Raw genomic sequence first — 19,517 nt, forward strand, 5'->3', positions numbered from 1 at the left:
TTACGTCCTAACTTAGATGTATGATGTATCGTAGTTAGATTGGCCTAAAATAAGGGAAACTACGATTTAACTCAGAGCTATCTGATAGATCTGCAACAACTTATTTAAACTTATCTTTTCCCCAAACATAAAACGAACTTACCTCGTCTCTTTTCAACCTCTATAAAGTCCCCGACTCCTCATATCACTTCGTTGGCGGCATTCCTCAGCGCTTCTCTTTCCATCACAAAGGAGAAGAGAGGTCAAAGATGGCTCCCTTCCATCTCTTCTTCCTTCTCTCCTGTGCTGCCGCCATTATCTCCCCCTCCTTCTCTCGTTCCCTTGCATCGAGTCTAACCTCAACACCGAGCCGATATCTCGCTGCCGCCCCGCCCGGTGCAACGCTCGGCCCCATCCAGACCAATGGGAAGAACTTCAGCAAGGTCTGCGACCCGGCCCGCTTCCAAGAACTAGATCTCCCCATTGATGAGTTCCCTTACTGTGACAAGTCACTACCATATGAGGTGAGGGTGAAGGACCTCATCGGCCGGATGACGCTCGCCGAGAAGGTCGCACAGCTCGGCGACAAGGCCGATGGCGTGCAGCGGATCGCGCTCCCCAAGTACCACTGGTGGTCCGAGGCGCTCCATGGCATTGCCACCACTGGGTTTGGCACCCATTTCGGTGACATTGTCCCCGGTGCCACCAGCTTCCCTACCCCGATCCTCACCGCCGCCTCATTCAACGAGTCCTTGTGGAAAAAGGTTGCTCAGGTATGTAACAAGTTCATAGCTTTCGATCTTCATAAGTTCTTGGGTGTTATTGTTGTACCTTTTTTTGTATTACTTGTGTTGCACCCGTTTATATATTTTGATGTGCATGTTTGGAGGTTTGTGATAATAAGTTACATGCATTGGGTTTAATACCGTATATGTTAATAAGAGAATGGGTAGTTATGGCTAGAACAAAATTTTCTGTTAACGATTTTCCTTTTTTTTTTTTGCATCTTAAAAAAAAAAAAAAGATTGCCGTTCTTTCTTGGGTGATGCTGTCCGTTTTACGTCTTTATAATGGAGTGTTGCAAACGTATATCGTATAAGGTAATTAGGTAAAGAACTTTTTACATTTTATGTATACATACATGTTTTTGTTTGTTCCATTTATTTGATTTAAACAAGACACTAAAGTTTAAAAACAAATAGAGGTGAAATACTTTACATGCCCTACTTGTTCTACAATTGATGTCTTGCTCACTTCTTTGGACTGAAAAAGCTTTGATTCTGCAATTAGTGAAGAAGGTATGTCTTGTACTGGTGGGAACGGCCTAGAGGAAGAGGGCCGTGCCGTCAACTCCGGTGATCTATAAAGATAATTCTTTGGAACTGTAGGGGGGCGGGGAAACCTTCCTTTGCCCTAGCTTTTCGTAAATTAATGCAGCAGTATAGTTCAGACATATGTGTTTTGTTCGAAATCCGATTATCCGGAAGAAGTCTACAGAAGGCTAGGAGAGCAATTCCGAGATCTTGGGGGTTCTATGCCGTAGAATCCCAAGGGCTGTCAGCAGGTGGCATTATAGTTACTTGGAAATTGAATTGCTGTACTTTGGATATTTTCAACATGTGCAATTAAGAAGTCATTATGGTGGTATCTGAGGGGTGTGAGCGGCCTTGGATTTTTGCAGCAGTTTATGCCAGTACAGATTACAGGGTTCGGAGGATATTTTGGGAGGAGGCATCGATGTTGGTTGATCAGGGTGCTCCAGTATTGATAGCAAGAGATTTCAATTGCATTGATGATTCACAGGAAAAGATGGGGAGGAAGGCTTTCAGTCATAATAGGAAGGTGAGGGAATTTCAAGAGTTCATTTCGGCGAATGGTTTGATTAACCTTGGTTTTGAGGGCCCAAGGTACATTTGGTGCAACAATCAACAAGGTTCGGCACGGGTTTGGGAGAGATTGGATAAAGCATTTGCTACTGCCAATTGGATTCAGGACTTTTCAGAGTATCGGGTGTGTCATTTGCCGAGGATTGCCTCGGATCACAGCCCTATATTGGTGAGCATAGAGATCTATACACCAAACCACTGTCCTTTCAGATTTGAGAAGTTTTGGTACTGCTATCCTCAGTCATGGGAAGTAGTGAGTGAGGCATGGGGTATGCCAGTCAGGGGGGATGCGATGTATCGAGTGAATCGAAGGTTGGAGTTGACTAGGAGACTTCTATTGAGGTGGAATAAGGAAGAGGTTGGGAATATTTTCAGAAGGGTTGAGGAAATTGAGGAGGCCATTTCTAGGCTACAGTCTTAAGAAGCATCGAGAGGAGGATTGTCGGTTGGGGAGATGACAGAGCTCAGATCACTTTTATCTATGCATGATTCTCTACTCCGTCAATAGGACATCTTTTGGAGGCAGAAGTCAAGGGTTCAATGGATTTTGGAGGGGGATCGGAACACCAAATTCTTTCATCAATCGACATTGATCAGGCGGCAGAGGAACAGGATCAGGGCTATCAGAGGAGATGATGGACAGATGACGGAGGATCCGGATATGATCAGTCGTGTTCTGGAGTAGTTCTTCAGAGCTAGATGGACTGAGCATACCGGGTGTGGGAGTCCTACCGATTTGGTGTTGCCCTCGATGGGGGTTTCGGCGGAGGAGTCCTCAGCATTGATTAGGCCGGTGTCGGGGAGGGAGATCCAGGAGGCAGTTTGGTCCCTTGCGGGGGTAAGGCACCCAGTCCAGATGGCATCCCTCCGGTGTTTTTCCGCAAGTACTGGATGTTAGTCGGGCAGGATGTGATTGAGGCTATCCACCAGTTTTTCAGTACGACGATGATGTCTCTTGATTGGCAGAGGATTTTTGTTACTTTGATCCCCAAGCGACAGGGTCCTACTGAGCCGGGCCACTTCTGCCCTATCAGTTTGTGCACTACTTTGTATAAGGCTACGGCGAAGATTTTAGCAGTGAGATTGAGAGATATATTAACTAGGCTTATCAGTCCAGAGTAGGGAGCCTTTGTTGCTGGGCGGAGTCTATATGTCATGTCTTACTCCTTTGCCCGAGGGCGGTATAGATTTGGAGCTGTTTGTCTGCGCTGTTACCCCTGAGATGGGAGTTAGTGAAGGATTTATTACAATTCTTGAGGGACTCTTCCAGGAGGCCTAGTACAGCTGAGCTGGGGGTAGTGGTTGCCTATCTAGCTTATCATATATGGCTGGATAGGAACGGACGCTTGTTCGAGGGGAGAGGGTTGCTCCCGAGGATTGTGGTGGACAGAGCCGTGACCCAGGTTGCGGAGATCTTTTCTGTGACTCCATCAACTTTATCTGAGTTGGCCAGGGATATATGGGGTACCTTTTCTGTTGTTGCAGCGCCTAGGTATGCTTTTCTCTCCTGGGTACCCCCTGGTTATCTTAAGGTGAACTTTGATGGCGGTATGCCAATGGATAGAGCTTCTGGTGGAGCAGGCTTTGTTGTTAGGGACCATTATGGCAGATTGATTGCAGCTGGAGATCAGAGCACACCTGATCTGACTGTTATTGGGGCGGAGCTATGGGCTGCTTGGGAGGGCATCCGGTATGCAAGATGTGTGCTGGGTGCCGACAGATTGTGTATTGAGGGAGACTCTGCCACAGTGATTGACTAGATACGGGGAGTAGATAGGTATGGTGACGGTCATCTGTTGATTCAGAAGATTCTCAGATTGGTCCAGGAGATGTTCGCTGTCCAGATTGGTCATATGTTTCATGAGGTGAACAGAGCTGCGGACTGGGTAGCCTCATACGTGGCACGTCATTCTGGGGACGTCATCTGGACGAGTTTAGGGGGTGTTCCTCACCTGTTGCATTGTTTACTTTCCTTTGATTTGGCTGGATATACTCAAACTTGATTTATTGGATTTGAAATGCCGTTTTGACCGCAAAAAAAAATAAAAGCTTTGGATTTTTTAAGCACATGCTGGTCTCGGGCCTGTCATGACTCTTAATCGAGTAGCTAGAAGCCTTTTGAGTAGTAGTGGATTATGGAAGTGAAATATATTTTTTTTCTACTAAGTATATGTCATTATTGATTGTTTGTTTATTATTATAATTAATTGCCGTTTGTTTTCTAAATTATAGGTTATATCCACAGAAGGAAGGGCGATGTACAATCTTGGCCATTCTGGGTTGACCTTTTGGAGCCCCAACATCAATGTTGTTAGAGATCCAAGATGGGGAAGAGCTCTTGAGACACCGGGGGAGGATCCCTTCATGATTGGCCGCTATGCTATTAACTTCGTAAGAGGTTTGCAGGATGTTGAGCAAACTGAGGGTTATCAAGATTTTAGCTCTAGGCCTCTTAAGGTTTCAGGCTGCTGCAAGCACTTTGCTGCCTATGATCTTGACAAATGGTTCTTCGAAGATCGACATAAGTTTGACGCCAGGGTAATGCTATAGATTTCAAATCTTGATTCATTTCCACCATAATTGTTCTGTTTAGATAATGTCAAAGTTTGTTTTATTTGTTGATTCTTCTATTATATATATGACTCATTTATATTATAAGTGAATAACATAAAACCGGTCTTTAACTAATTAATTTCTTCGCTATCTATTTTAGTAGCTCCTCTTTAATTTTCTTCATTTTTATATAATCTCAGAAGTGGTCTATTTTCTAGGGTTCAGTTGCCAATGAAGAATTTGTTTTCCTAGAAGTGACAAACTATGAAGAAATTCTAGAAAGAAGAATTAAAGTTTACATGCTCAATCAATATATTGGTCTACTACAACTTACATGCAATCTCAATGATCTTTTTACATAATATATTTGTTTTACTGAATATAGTTTGTTAATTTAAATTTATGAACTAACAGAAAAATATTTTTCCTAATGAGCATACTTTTTTATCTAAATCTATATTCTATAGGTTAATATTTATTTTTGTGAACTCTAACGATATTTCTTGAGTTGTTTTAAGGTGACCGAGCAAGACATGGTAGAGACATTTATGCGACCCTTTGAAGTGTGTGTCAAGGAAGGTGATGTCAGTAGTGTCATGTGCTCCTTCAACAAAATCAATGGCATTCCAGCTTGTGCTGACACCAATCTACTGACTCGAACCTTCCGAGAGGAATATAAGTTTAATGGGTAAGATTTTCCTTTCATATGTTGTGGTGGATTTCCATCGTTTTGTTTTTCTTTATTTGTTCTTTTATATAATGTCACCATCTTATAATCCTGGTTCTATAGATGCTAATGTATAATATTTTCCAGCTACATTGTTTCTGACTGTGACTCGCTCGATGTCATATATCGTGTAATGAATTGGCTTGGTGACACCCAAGAGGATGCCATTGGCCAAACTTTGAAAGCTGGCAAGTCTTAAGCTTCCTTCTAGTTTCTGTTTTTCTCTCTCTCTTTTTTCGTTTTTGTTCTCCCTGAAAAGAATTCCTCTCTATCTTTTCTATTTAGCATCAGATAAATGTTCCTAGATTAAGTTCTGTGATGTTGTAGGATTGGATTTGAATTGTGGATGGGGCCAATATAACATCTACCAACACTGGGGGGAGTCAGCAGTGGCTCAAGGAAAAGTGAGGGAGACCGACATTGATAGAGCTTTGACGAACCTTTACATGGTTCTCATGAGGACTGGATTCTTTGACAACATACCGGCTTATGAGAACCTCGGATCGAAAGATATTTGCAGCAACGAGAACATTGAGTTGGCCACCGAGGCTGCAAGGCAAGGAATCGTCCTGCTAAAGAACAATAATACATTGCCTTTGGATCCAAAGAAAATTAAGCTCGCTGCATTGGTCGGCCCTCATGCCAACGCCACCACTCCCATGATTGGAAACTATAATGGTATTTGGTCGAACACATTGTCCAGTTCCTGTAAGCTCTTACAACATTTGTGTTTGATGTAATTCCTTTGCCGATGTAGGTATTCCATGCCGATACACATCTCCATTTGATGCCATTGGAAAGGATGTTAAGGTTGATTACCAGCAAGGATGTGATGTTCTTTGCACGAATGTGGCTGCGTTTCCCCCGGCGGTAGCTTCTGCGAAGAATGCCGACGTCACATTCATTTTCGCAGGGTTGAGTCTCGATGTGGAAGCCGAAGAACGAGATCGGATGGATCTCCTCCTTCCTGGCAATCAAACTGATCTCATCAATAAAGTTGTAGCTGCTTCTAAGGGCCCGGTTGTTTTGGTGATCTTATCAGGTGGTGCTCTTGATATCACCTTCGCTGAGAACAATCCTAAGATTGGTGCCATCCTCTGGGCTGGCTACGCTGGTGAGGAGGGAGGTCAAGCCATTGCCGATATCATCTTTGGACGCTACAATCCTGGTAATCTATCTCCCTCATGATTAAATATTCTTGGATTATTTCCTTCTACTTTCATGTTGGAGATTTAGTCATGACATAGTTCCTGTATATTGCCTAGTTATATCTTAATTTTGATCACTGATTGTACCATTTTAACAGCCGGAAAGCTCCCATTGACGTGGTACAAGAATGACTACGTCGATGCACTCCCCATGAACTCCATGCAGCTGCGACCAGTCGACGAGTTGGGCTACCCCGGTAGAACCTACAAGTTCTTCAACGGCACTGTCCTCTACCCCTTCGGCTATGGCCTCAGCTACACTGCCTTCAACTACGGCGCCATCAACACCACCACGAGCTCCCTCGCCATGAATTTGAGCACCCCGCACTTCTGCAAGCCCCTCACCTACATGACTAACTTCACCGCTCCCCCTTGCCCATCCCTCAACACCCTCGACTACGGGTGCACCGAGGAGATCAGCTTTGATGTTGAGGTGAAGAACACAGGGAACATGGATGGGTACCACACCGCGTTGGTGTACTCGAAGCCTCCGCCGGAGGTCGCCAATGCCCCCATGAAGCAGCTGGTGGCATTCCAGAGGGTGTTCGTCCCTGCGAAGCAGTCAGCTACGTTGAGCTTTTCCTTCAATGCTTGCAAGGCGTTGGCGTTGGTGGAGAAGACGGCCTACGTCGTGTTGCCTGCAGGGAAGCACACCATTGTGGTCGGAGATGGCCCCGATTTGGTTTCTTTCCCAGTAGAAGTTGATCTTCAACTTTGAGCCATTATCGTTGCTGTTAGGGTTTAGCATTTTCGACAGAGACCAGCTATAGCAGGTTCCTAGTGTCATTTTTATTAGGGCTTTAGCTTTTTCTGAGAGCCTATTAGGTTCGTATATCTTAATTTCTTGAAGGAACCTCTTGTTCCTTTAATTGATGATCTTGTATTGACAATTATAATCAGAAGACTATTTATTGTTACATTTCTTCCTTACCAGATAATTACGTGTTTTAAACCAATATTCCATGCAAAGATGCCAAACAAGTAAAAATTATTCTGCTCGCAGAAAAGTGACAATTTTTTAAAAACGATGGATAAGTATGGAAGTTTTGGCTTCTTCAAATTAATTTTCACTTTCATTGTGAGACCATTTGTGATGAGGTGACGTGAATATTGTTTTAATGTCTTGGGTTGGTTATTTCTGGGAATGGTTTTCTTGGGCCATTAAGGACAATTATTGGGGTTGTAACCTCTAGGTTACCAAAACTAGACTATAATTGGTAAGGATGGCGCATATAGACTCAACCAAAAAAATTAATCTAACCAGATCCGATTTATATTACACTTGGTTGAAGGATTTTTTGTTTTGAGTTAGGTACGGATTAAAAATTCTGACTCGGTTTTTAGATGGGTCAGGTATGGATTTTCTGGATCAAAAAAAGTAACGTTTTATTTAAGCCGGGATACTTTAGGTTGAGTTAAATCATGACCAGGGACGAGGATTTTATAAGTGGACAAGGATTGCAGAAGACGTGCTAGGCGATGACTCAAGGATTGAACCTAAGAAATGAGAATAAGATATGAGTCAAATAGTCAAATCAAGTCATGCGAGTTGGCCTATGGATAGAATATTAATAGAAGGATTTCGATGTGTTATTCGGGAAAGGCTGGGTATGGGTCATGGTTTCTTATGTATATTGTTATTCTAGCTTGATCTGACTTGAACCTGACCCAACTTAACCCAATGCCACTCCTAATTCCGCGAGATTTTGGAAGGAAGTGGCTTGTGTGAAATCTGGTACTAAATTTACGATGATTCTGGACACTCAGAAATCCTAGTGTTGCCCTTGCCAAACTTGCGAAGAAACACACGAACATGGGAACTATAAATCACGTCCTTTATGATCCAGTCAGGAAGCTGAACTTGCGACTCAAATTTGTAGAGAGCGTCAGAAGTCACACTACAACTGAAATACCACTACCGTATCCTACCAGCCAGCCTAACAGGCACAGGATTGTGCTCATGAATAAAAACAGACTAGGATTCTCATGCAATTTATCAGAAAGGGGAGAGGATCCAAGCTGTCGTTCCAACAAGTTTTCGATCTTCTGAGAATCTGATGTTTTTGATCTCGCTAGGAATTCCTTACTCCCGCCCGGGTGGCAAGTTGTTGAGATCTAAACAGAAGTCGTTTCACCAAATCGGCTGCTTCAAATTTAAACTCAAAACTAGGTCGCCCTCCCTTTCTCCTATAAAACCCTCGCTGCCTCATTTATCTTCTTCGCTCTTCTTCATTCCTCCATCTCCTCATACCAAAGAGAAAGAAGAAAGGAAATATGGCACCCTTCCGTCTCTTCTTTCTGCTTTCCGTTGCCACCATTATCTCCCCTTCGCTCTCCCGCTTCCTTCCCCAGAGCGCAACCCCTACCCCAGCCCAAAACCAGTCTCTTGCCGCTGCTCTGCCACCTTCGAAGCTCGGCCCCATAGAGTCCAACGGGAGGAACTACACCAAGGTGTGCGATTCCGCCCGCTTCGCCGACATGGGCCTCGACATGGACGACTTCACGTACTGCGATGGGTCCCTGCCGTATGAGGTGAGGGTGGAGGACCTCATTGGCAGGATGACGCTAGCCGAGAAGGTCGCCCAGCTTGGCGACCGGGCTGATGGAGTCGGCCGGATTGGGCTCGCCAACTATCGCTGGTGGTCGGAGGCTCTGCATGGCGTCTCGGACATCGGCCATGGAACGTACTTTGGTGACGTCGTCCTGGGTGCCACGAGCTTCCCTACCCCAATCCTCACTGCCGCCTCCTTCAATGAGTCTTTGTGGTTGAGGATCGGTCAGGTATGCATAAATTCAAATCATCACATCTGTAAAAGAATCATGATCTATTTTATTCAATTAGTTTAGAATGCATGGAGGACTAATCAAAGTGTTAGATATACGATGTGCATGAGACTTAATACATCAACTTAAGATCATTCAGGTTATTGTTATCTTGGTAGTTTATCATGAGGTTTACGAAAAATATTACAAAATACAAACACTAGCTTTACCTTGAACAACACAGTTTTCTACGCAATGTTGGCGGCAAAGAGGTCCATTAATTGTTACATTCTAGATGCCTGTGGTGCCAATAGCTAGGTGGTATGTGTGTGCTCCGTTACCAAATATATCTCCAAAAGATTAAGCTTTGAAATTGTTAATATTTTTATCGGCTGGGAATCTTGATTCCAAGTTGCTCTCTTTATTTGTTTTACATTTTCTACTGTAAAACTTTGCCTTCTAATGATTCTTAAGTTCCAAAATAACTTTTAATTTTCGAACTTTAACTGGGCTTGGCTTGCATTGCCTCTGTATGATGCATTTCCGTTTGGTTTCACACCCATGAGTCTAGTTACTCAGTCCAGCGATCTATCTTATTTTTAGCATGTCACGATTAGACCTAGTTTATTATAAGTGCATAACGCAATCTATTTCCTTCCCTCCAGTAGGTTTCTTCAATATCTTGCAGTGTTGTGATAAGTATTACTTGTGCTTTGGCTGTAGGTCACTTCCACGGAAGCAAGGGCTATGTATAATTTAGGCCACAGTGGATTGACCTTCTGGAGTCCAAATATCAATCTCGTCAGAGATCCAAGATGGGGCAGAGCTCTAGAGACACCAGGAGAGGATCCGTTCATGGCTGGCCGCTACTCCGTCAACTTTGTCAGGGGCATGCAGGATGTCGAGGGATCAGAGGTTGCTAAGGACGCGAACTCCAGGCCCCTCAAGACTTCAGCTTGTTGCAAACACTACGCTGCCTATGATGTTGACAATTGGTTCTTCCACGAACGATACTCTTTTGATGCTAGGGTAATGCTTTAGATGATAAACTTTGACTCGCTTCTATTAGTTTTCTAATTATTTTACATATAACATATCATTTATTAAGTGTATATAAACAATATATCGACTGATAGATTCTTAGTTTTGTATTCTAACAAAACAAAGCTTCTTAATTGGTTTGAAGGTCACCGAGCAAGACATGGTTGAGACCTTCGTTCGCCCCTTTGAAATGTGTGTCAAGGAAGGTGATGCCAGTAGTATCATGTGCTCCTACAATCTCGTCAATGGCATACCAGTGTGCGCGGATGCCAGGCTCTTGTCTCAGACCATCCGTAATGATTGGCAATTTCATGGGTAAGATGAAACCTTCTGTTCTTTCACCACCTTATAATCGCTAGATTAATTCATATATACTGACATATATCTTTCAGATATATTGTCTCCGATTGCGACTCGATTGCGGTAATGGTTGAAAATGTCAAATGGCAAGGTGATACTGCTGAGGATGCCGTCGCTCAAGTGATGAAAGCTGGCAAGTTTTCTAACATCTCATGTAGCTTCTTTTTTTAACATTTGATGAATCAGTGCTAAACTAAATTCCATATGCTACAGGATTGGATTTGGATTGTGGATATCCCAAGGATCCATATTATGAGACCTACACCATGTCGGCAGTGGCCCAAGGGAAAGTCAGGGAATCCGATATTGATAATGCTCTAAAGAACCTGTACATAGTCCTCATGAGGGCTGGTTTCTTCGACGGCTTGCCGGCCTACGAGTCTCTCGGAGAGAAGGATATCTGCACCAATGGGAACATTGAGTTGGCCACTGATGCTGCCAGGCAAGGAATTGTCCTTCTGAAGAACAATCTCACATTGCCTTTGGACGCAAAGAAGCTTGACCTTGTCTCCTTGGTTGGTCCCCATGTCCAAACCACCAAGACTATGATTGGAAATTACGCAGGTACTTTATCAAACACTCTCTACTTCGAATCATTCATCCAAATAAATATGTTTGATGTAATGTTTTCCCGGTTTTTTTTTTTTTTGTTTGGGTGGATCTAGGCGTACCCTGTCGATACACATCACCTTTTGATGCCATTACCAAGGAGGTTAAAGTTGACTACAAGCAGGGTTGTGCTAATGTGGCTTGCACCTCCCAAGATAGTATTGTCTGGGCTGTCAACTCTGCGAAGACCGCCAATGCCACGATCATCATTGCAGGGTTGGATCTCGGAGTGGAAGCTGAGAGTCTAGACCGGACAAATCTTCTCCTTCCTGGCTTCCAAACTAAGCTCATCAACGATGTTGCAGATGCTTCGAAAGGCCCTGTAGTTTTGGTGATCTTATCCGGTGGAGGTGTTGATGTCTCCTTTGCCCAGAACAATCCTAAGATTGGTGCCATCCTCTGGGCTGGATACCCTGGTGAGGAAGGAGGCAAAGCCATATCTGATGTCATCTTTGGACGCTACAATCCAGGTAATTAACTAGTTGTTGCCCTCAGCTTAATATAAAGTTTAATTATAATCATTCTTAAATCTTGCAGTAGCTAGATTAATATGATTGTTTCTAACAAAGAAAAGTCTTTTCAATTGATTTATTTGAATACACTCCATTTCATTTGACAGGAGGAAGGCTACCCTTGACATGGTACAAGAATGACTATGTTGACATTCTCCCCATGACCTCCATGCAACTACGTCCAATCGATCAGCTGGGTTACCCTGGTAGAACCTACAAGTTCTTCAATGGCACCGTCCTCTACCCCTTCGGCTATGGCCTCAGTTACACTACTTTCGAGTACAGCAAACTCAATTACGAGACGAGCTCCATCACCATTAACGTGAACTCCACGGACTACTGCAAGCCGCTCTCCTTGAAGCCCAACGTCACTGCTCCACCCTGCCCGGCTATCAATGTCGTCAGTTTGCCATGCGAGGAGGAGATCACCTTCGACATCGAGGTGGCCAACACGGGCAATATGGATGGCAGTGAAGTTGTTCAGGTGTACTCGAAGCCTCCGCCGGAGGTCGCTGATGCCCCCTTGAAGCAGTTGGTGGCATACCAGAGGGTGTTCGTGCCGGCGAAAGGAAGGAGTAAGGTGAGCTTCAGCCTAAATGCCTGCAAGGCATTGGCCTTGGTGGAGAAGACGGCATACGTTGTGGTGCCTTCAGGGAAGAGCACCATTGTGATTGGCAATGGCGATGGGGAAATTTCTTTTCCAGTGGAGGTCAAGCTCCAAGTTTAGGTAGATCTTACGTTGTTTGAGTGGCATTCAATGAGTGGTTGAATGATTTTTTTAGGATCTTTAAGCTTCCTACAAGGAACTCCTGGTTCCTCTGTTTTGTGATCTAATAAAGCGGTATTTAATGCATGCTTTTTGTTCATAGGAAACATTAAGGAAATTTTAGTCGTTTGCTGTCAACGACCTTGTTGAAGAGCATAGTTTATTCGTCATGTTTAACAATGTTCCATGGTAATAAGATTCTGATAACCTGAGGTAAAGGAGTTGGACTTGTTTGGCTTAGTACTTGGGATTCAAATTAAATGACCAATATTCCCATCCAACGCTGGTTATTTTGATTAAAAATTCTGATTAAATCATCCAATAAGACTAATTTCATCTTATCTGCTGCTATAAAATTTAAAGCAAATCATCCCCAGTACTACAAGAATACTGTTCAATATTCTCCATGGAATCTTTAAATATATTTTTAGATTATCTTCTGGTATTCAGATATTTCAAAAGAACTATTATGATCATTGAAAATTGTTGTATGATAATCTTTTAGATGATGCCATATCCCTTATAACTTTCCTTTCAGAAGGGAACACAAAGTTGACCGATGACGACCCCAATATGACAAGGTTTTTTTTTTTTAATTTTTATCTCAATAAGCCTTGGATCCACCAAGTTTGCTTCAACGAAGAAAAAGGGGGGAACAGGAAGAAAAATAATATTCCTTAAGAAATTGACAGCTACCAGCGTTAGTGCTAGTCCTCTGTTATGATATTGGATCTCAGTCACTTTTACCTAACCATCCATTTGAAAGTGGAATTTGAGCTAAAACACAAGTCACCAACAATTGAACTTTGAGGTGAAACTCTTGTAAGAGATCAGCACATAACAATCTTGAATCCTGATTAACTCTCATGGACTGCTATATGGTTGCAATCTCAGTGGGACCAGCAACTTGAAGAGTGGTTCCGTTTCCACCTCATTGAAGAGTTCCCTTTTTTGCTCTCTTTTCCTTTTTATTTATATGCTGTGTGGTGCTTACAATCATGTTTACAAAAAGTGATAGGGAAGTACTGAGATAATATATCAATCGAGAAAGAGAGAGAGAGAGAGAGAGAGAATATAAGAATGTATTTGGGAAAAAATAAAAGAAGAATAATAAATAACATTATGGAAGATCAAGTGTGTGAAGAAGATTATATAGAAGAATGGATGAAGGGGAAAGATTATATAGTGCATGCGTCTCCTCTGTGTGTGTGTGTGAGAGAGAGAGAGAGAGAGTGAGCTGAGCTACATATGTTTACATTGAGTACTAAAAAGCACTGATATGGTTGCATGTTACCACACTAGATAAACTACACTAAAACAACAGTTGCTCTGAGCTCCAAAGCATCATAAGTTTAACAAGCTACACAAAAATAGAAAGCACACTTTAACAAACTAAAAGGCTCTACATCGCCCTCTACCTAGTGAACATAGAAAAAGGTCCAATATCAGCAATCCAGTCATGGCTTTCCACCTCGACGAGCTCTGATGCTCGCACCAGGTGTTGCAGGCACGCTTCCAACGATGGGGCTGGATCCAAAGATCGGCGTGCCAAAACTAAAGCCCCCAGGAACCATACCCGAGCCGCCGCCGCCACCACCACCAAGCCCAGGAGAAGTAATGATGCCCCCAAACCCAAAGAAATTCTGAGGCTTGTAAGGTTTAGGCTCGCTCTGAATGTTTCTTCCCTCAAGGCACACTGCAAAGGTGGCCAGGAGGAGAGCAAGGATCAGCACCATCTCATTAGTAGACCTCTCCATGTCTTGGTCACTCAAAGGAGCTTGCATGGATGGTGAGGTGGTGTACCAATCCCATTTTATAGCAAAAGCAATAATAACTCAGGACCAGCTTAGCAGTGGCCAGAGCCTTTAAGTGGATTTTTATTACCAGCTCAGTTGCCATGTGAGCCTCCTTCATGGCCTTTGCTTTCTAGTGGACCTAAGACTGGTTTGTGGACACCTGGTTTCCTCTGACTGGTCCAGGACTGTAGGATTTCAAGGGTCCATCTGAAGCTAGTGATACGCATACTGCTCAAATCTCAACCTAGAAATCTGTAGTGGGTTTAATTACATCTATGCAAAAAAAGAAAGAAAGAAAGAAAAAACAAACTACCAACCATAAGGTTGCATTTGATACAAAGACTGAGGAACAATTGATGTGTTAGATGGACACCTAGTTGGACGTCTTAAAGGAGAGAAGAAGGGAATTATTGGAAGGTCAAGATTGACTCACCTTCCTTTCTCTTCCAGGCAATGAAGGAGCTCTGAACCGGGACTTGCCAGTCCTCTGGAGATCCTACAAGGTGAGGGGACGGTCATTTCACCAAAACAAAAGAAAAAGGAAAAATGAAAAAGAAAAGAAAGAAATAGAGCAAGAAGAGAACTATAATTGTTTATACCTTTTTGTTTTGTATTTATCTATTAGTGATGCAAAAGTTCAAAGAGAAGGAGATCACCTCGGGCAAATTAGGGTTGTTATATGGTTCGATCAAGTCTTTAAGGTTTAAAAGTTTCTTTTGCTGTGTCAAAAGATTTTGTTTTGATCTGCAAGCAGAGTGCCTCTTATCATGGCGCTGGAAAAGGGATTGTTTCAAAAGTTTTGTTTCAAATTCAAAAGAGAGGAAGAAGGGACCGAGAGGTTTAGCTTCACTTAAATTCCAATACTATCCTTTTACTTTTTCCCAAGAAGCATTCATTTAGTAGCCATCTCATCTTTCCAGATAAGCTGTTCCAAAAAGTTTTGGTCCCATGAAACGACTCAACTAGCATGACTCAACTAGCATTTTGTAGTAAATAACCATGTCAGAATATTAATGAAGTTTAAATTCCTAGCACCAGAACCCCAACCACCAACTAGTGCAGTTCCACTTGTGGTGCCTGGCAGACCAGCAAACATTAATGCAGAACTATGAAAGAAATGAGGATGGGAGGAGGTGGAAAAAAATCTTAAGGGCCCCCCATCTGACATGGAGATAATATGTCTGACTACAATACTTTACTTTTAAGATCAAAATTTAAGGGCTGTTATGGTAATACAACCATGTCTTTGGCAGAGATAACCCTCCAAATCATGTAAGCACAAGCAGGGATCATTGAGGATCCTTTTTAAGTTCAACTCAGTTGGATTAAGCTTCAAATTCCACTTTCAAATAGATGGTTAGGTAATGTCCAAATGTAATCACATCATTTATATTGTCTAAGCACCAAACAGAAATAAGTATGTGGAACTAAAACATGACAAAGAAATTAACATGCTAGTTTGCATGAGCGGAGCTGTCAATATTGCAGCTAATACAAAAGATCAACTAACGAGATCTTAAAGAAAACTCTCTTAGTGTGCTGTAGGATGATAAGTACTAAGAAGGTAAGCTAAATCATCAGGAACCACTCTTATTATGTCGTTAACACAAAGCTACTTTTGCTGAAACATATTAGTTAGGACTGCAGCATATATATGCACAGAAATGGCACTTACACAATCTACAGGAAATATTTAAAATTAATAAATGCGTTCTTTAATGCAATCAAAGCAAATTTTTAGGTAAGAGCTAGTGAAACAGCTAGCCATACATTCACTGGACAATATTAATGGGTTATGACAATTTAGCAGAACCTCTATTGCTAAAGCTACAAAGGGAAACTATGGCAGACAAAAGTTAACAAACATGGCATATTTTTCCCAAAAAACTAGCATGGCATAAAATGTGCAAATTAATCAAACATTATGCATAGGAAAATTGATTCTGTGAAGAGATACATCCATATAGAATTTCTTTCCAGTATAGAGATAAAACTGGTAATATAGAATACCTGGGAGGAGACAACCAAAAAAAGAAAAATAAATAAATGGTCACGAAAGAATGGAGAAAATAAAGATAGCAACATTTTGACAAATAAAGTCTAGAGTTTTCAATGTGCAAAGTGGAATTAAGATGCTGCACTGAAACTTAATGATAAATTAAATATGAGTAAGGAACCAAATATGGATTAAATTACAAGAAAGTTGAAGGTTCACTTGGTCTAATTCTCATATGAATTGATGAGGAGGTTGGGGATATGACTGAAAAAACAAGGATGGAAGCAGCGGTGAGCTATATTTCAGGAGCCTAAAAAGATTTCTGAGATAAGGTTGAGGTTTTGCCAGACATGATCCAAATATGAACATACAAACTTTTCTGATATCTTTAACTTGGGTAACTAAAACACAGGCTCAGGCATTGAGGTCAGTCGATAATGCTCATAGTACTTATTTGAAATTCAATGATTTTCACATTTATCACATTATAATAAGCACAAATAAGCTGGTGGATCTGTTGATAATGATGTCTCTATTACATGAGCATTTTCTTCATGAACTAGAAGGAAAACTAATTTTAGTATGACAATTTGATTGTAAAGGGAAAAGTGTAAGTGCTTCTAAAGGTGATGGTACCTTTTTTATATTTCTTGGTCAAGATTTTTAACTTCAGATTCCAGTTCTTATCACCTTTTCCTGTGAAGATCAATGTAAAACCTCTGAGTTGTTCCCGAATGCTGTTGGAATGTACAAACTTGCTAGGCTGGTTTTAAAGATGGCAATCATTCTACTCTGCTTGCCAATTCCAAAACACCTCAAGGACCAATCATCATATTCTAGCAAAGTATTATATATTTTGAGTTAATGATTTAATTGATTCTCTACTTTTGTTCAGCTAACTCTACTGCTCGGCATTACATCCTTCCAATTTGATTAACTTCTCCATCTCATATAATACACAACGAATTTCTCTGCTTTGAGCATGAAAACTCTCTCTGCCCATCAAGAATTCATGAACAACCCCATCCACCTCCACCCAACTGCAACCTGCAATCTTCCGAACCTGTAAATCATTCATCTTCCTTCTCACCTTTCCCGCATCATCCCATCGCCCAGACTCATTGAAAATGTTAGAGATAAGTGTGTAAAACCCGCTATCTTGAGGGCCCAATTCAATTATTTTTCTCCATACACGATCAGCCACTTCAACTTTCTTATGAATTCTACATGCACTGAGCAGGGTCTTCCAGATAACTGCATTAGGTTCCACCAGCATCTTCTCCACAAACTCCAATGCCTCTTGCAAAAGCCCGGCACGGGCTAAAAGGTCAATCATGCACCCATAGTGTCTTATGTTCGGAGTTATCTTGTAGTAATTGGTAAAGAGATCAAAAATCATCTGGCCCTCATTGACCAAACCTACATGTGCACAAGCACTTAAAACACCAATGAACGTGATATCATTAGGGGTCCTAAGGGAATCCTCTTGCATTCTTGAGAAAAAACAAAGGGCTTCCCTGCCACGACCATGGGCTGCAAGACCAAAGATGATAGAATTCCAAGCTGACAATTCCTTATGCTTGAGCTTTTCAAAGATGCCAACAGCATCCTCAATGCAGCCACATTTTGAGTACATGTCCACAAGAGCCGAACCAAGGACCGAATCCACTTCCATACCCATCTTGTCCATGTAAGCATGGATCCACCTCCCCTGACTGAGAGCACCAAGCTGTGCAACCGCTGGAAGAATGCTCACAAGCGTGATTTTATTCGGTGCCACACCTGCAATTTGCATCTCGAGGAAAAGGTCCAAGGCCTCCTTGAACTGGCCATTCTGTGCATATCCTGATATCAGAGCTGTCCAAGTGATCACACTCCACTCTGGCCTCATCTGGTCAAAGATGCCCCGAGCAACTTCCACGCTGCCACATCTCAAGTACCCAGATATCAATGAATTCCATGAGAACTCATTCCTCTCAGGCATTGAATCAAAGAGGTCCTGAGCAATCTCCATCTGCCCATGTCTTGCATACCCATCAACCATAATGCTCCAAGAAACTACATTTCTCTCACCCATTCCATCGAAAACCTTTCGGGCAGTCTTCAAATCCCCGATTTTTATAAACCCAATGATTAAATCATTCTGAGAAACAACATCTGGGACGTTGCATTCCGCAAACAGTTTATGAGCATCATGGCAAGCAAGGCACTTTGCATACATTCGAACAAGAGATCTCTGAACAAAAACATCACAAAGGACGCCTCTTTTGACAGCCTGCGTGTGGAACTGCCGGCCTTCTTCCAAGGCAGAGAGAACACGGCATGCTTTAAAGAGGGAGCGGAAGGTGCGACAATTGAGAGTGAGAGCGCCATCAGAGAGAAGCCGGTGGAATTTGAGGATTGTGCGTTCTGGAGTGATGACAGGAAGGGGGTGATGGGGTTCCTTGGGAGCTCTGCGGATTCTCTTTGGAAATCTTCCATGTTGTTGACGAGGAGGAGGCAATTGATACTGAGAGAACGGCGCGAACATTTCAAACTTCGACGGCTTGTTAACGGTCAAATATGTAAATGGGTTTCTTCTCCCTTTGATGCTTGATATTTATCCCGTGGAGCTAACTTGCTCAGCGCAAGTCCTTTCCATCGAGAGTAAAAAAAAAAAGTGAGAGAGAAAGTTAGTAATTTTTACCTACACTATTTTTTAAAAATAGAAAGTTTATTTTTTAACACCACCATCAGCATCATCTCCACTACTACCCCATTGCATTGGTGATAACCCCCATCACTACCGTGATCATGACACTACCGTATCTATTGTCACCAAGTATGCCATATTGATATTGTCCCACAAGACTACAACTAACACTATCACCATCCTATTACCTCCACTACTACCCCCACTTCTACCATCATCATATTAATATTTTTAAAATAATTAACTATATCAAATATATTTATAATTTAAAATTCTGAAAAATAAATTTTTATTTTTAATTATAATAATTAAAAATTAAAAATATGCCCAATGACATCTTAGAATATTAGTTATTTTTTTAAAAAAAATTATTCCCTTTTTATCATTGGGCACCAACTTGCTCAATTCTCTTGTCCAATCCTATGTCATGTCATGGCAAAATTATTATCATAATAGACATAAGTCATAGGGTAATAACACCATCATAGTTACTAAAATCCTTTGAAAAGCCCATATAATTTTATATTAGGCTACAATATTCAAATATTTATTTGCGTAATATTTAGTTGCTGTATTATTGTACTAACTGTTCATTATTGTAAGTGCATATGATGGCCTTTTAAAAGCAA

At 41.9% G+C, this 19,517-nt stretch overlaps 3 protein-coding genes across 3 annotated transcripts; 2 read left to right on the plus strand and 1 right to left on the minus strand.

The window, feature by feature from the left end:
• Window positions 1-515: 515 nt before the first annotated feature.
• LOC103721604 (beta-D-xylosidase 4-like) lies at window positions 516-7,071 on the plus strand. The gene is made up of 7 exons (XM_008811871.3): window positions 516-752; window positions 4,098-4,403; window positions 4,937-5,106; window positions 5,233-5,333; window positions 5,473-5,823; window positions 5,903-6,313; window positions 6,452-7,071. The coding sequence occupies exons 1-7, from the start codon at window positions 531-533 to the stop codon at window positions 7,069-7,071; spliced, it is 2,181 nt and encodes a 726-aa protein (XP_008810093.3). The 5' UTR covers window positions 516-530.
• Window positions 7,072-8,627: 1,556 nt separating this feature from the next.
• Window positions 8,628-12,365, plus strand: LOC103721603 (beta-xylosidase/alpha-L-arabinofuranosidase 2-like). The gene is made up of 7 exons (XM_026810223.2): window positions 8,628-9,134; window positions 9,840-10,145; window positions 10,303-10,472; window positions 10,550-10,650; window positions 10,731-11,081; window positions 11,183-11,596; window positions 11,746-12,365. Exons 1-7 carry the CDS (start codon window positions 8,628-8,630, stop codon window positions 12,363-12,365), a joined length of 2,469 nt encoding a protein of 822 aa, XP_026666024.2.
• A 1,277-nt stretch (window positions 12,366-13,642) lies between these two features.
• On the minus strand, window positions 13,643-18,831 carry LOC103721602 (pentatricopeptide repeat-containing protein At1g08070, chloroplastic-like). The gene is made up of 2 exons (XM_008811868.3): window positions 16,833-18,831; window positions 13,643-14,696 (listed from the first exon to the last, which is right to left on the minus strand). Exon 1 carries the CDS (start codon window positions 18,724-18,726, stop codon window positions 17,098-17,100), a length of 1,629 nt encoding a protein of 542 aa, XP_008810090.2. The 5' UTR covers window positions 18,727-18,831; the 3' UTR covers window positions 13,643-14,696; window positions 16,833-17,097.
• Between the last annotated feature and the right edge of the window lie 686 nt (window positions 18,832-19,517).

Source organism: Phoenix dactylifera, chromosome 1, assembly GCF_009389715.1.
Source record: "Phoenix dactylifera cultivar Barhee BC4 chromosome 1, palm_55x_up_171113_PBpolish2nd_filt_p, whole genome shotgun sequence".
NCBI lineage: Eukaryota > Viridiplantae > Streptophyta > Magnoliopsida > Arecales > Arecaceae > Phoenix > Phoenix dactylifera.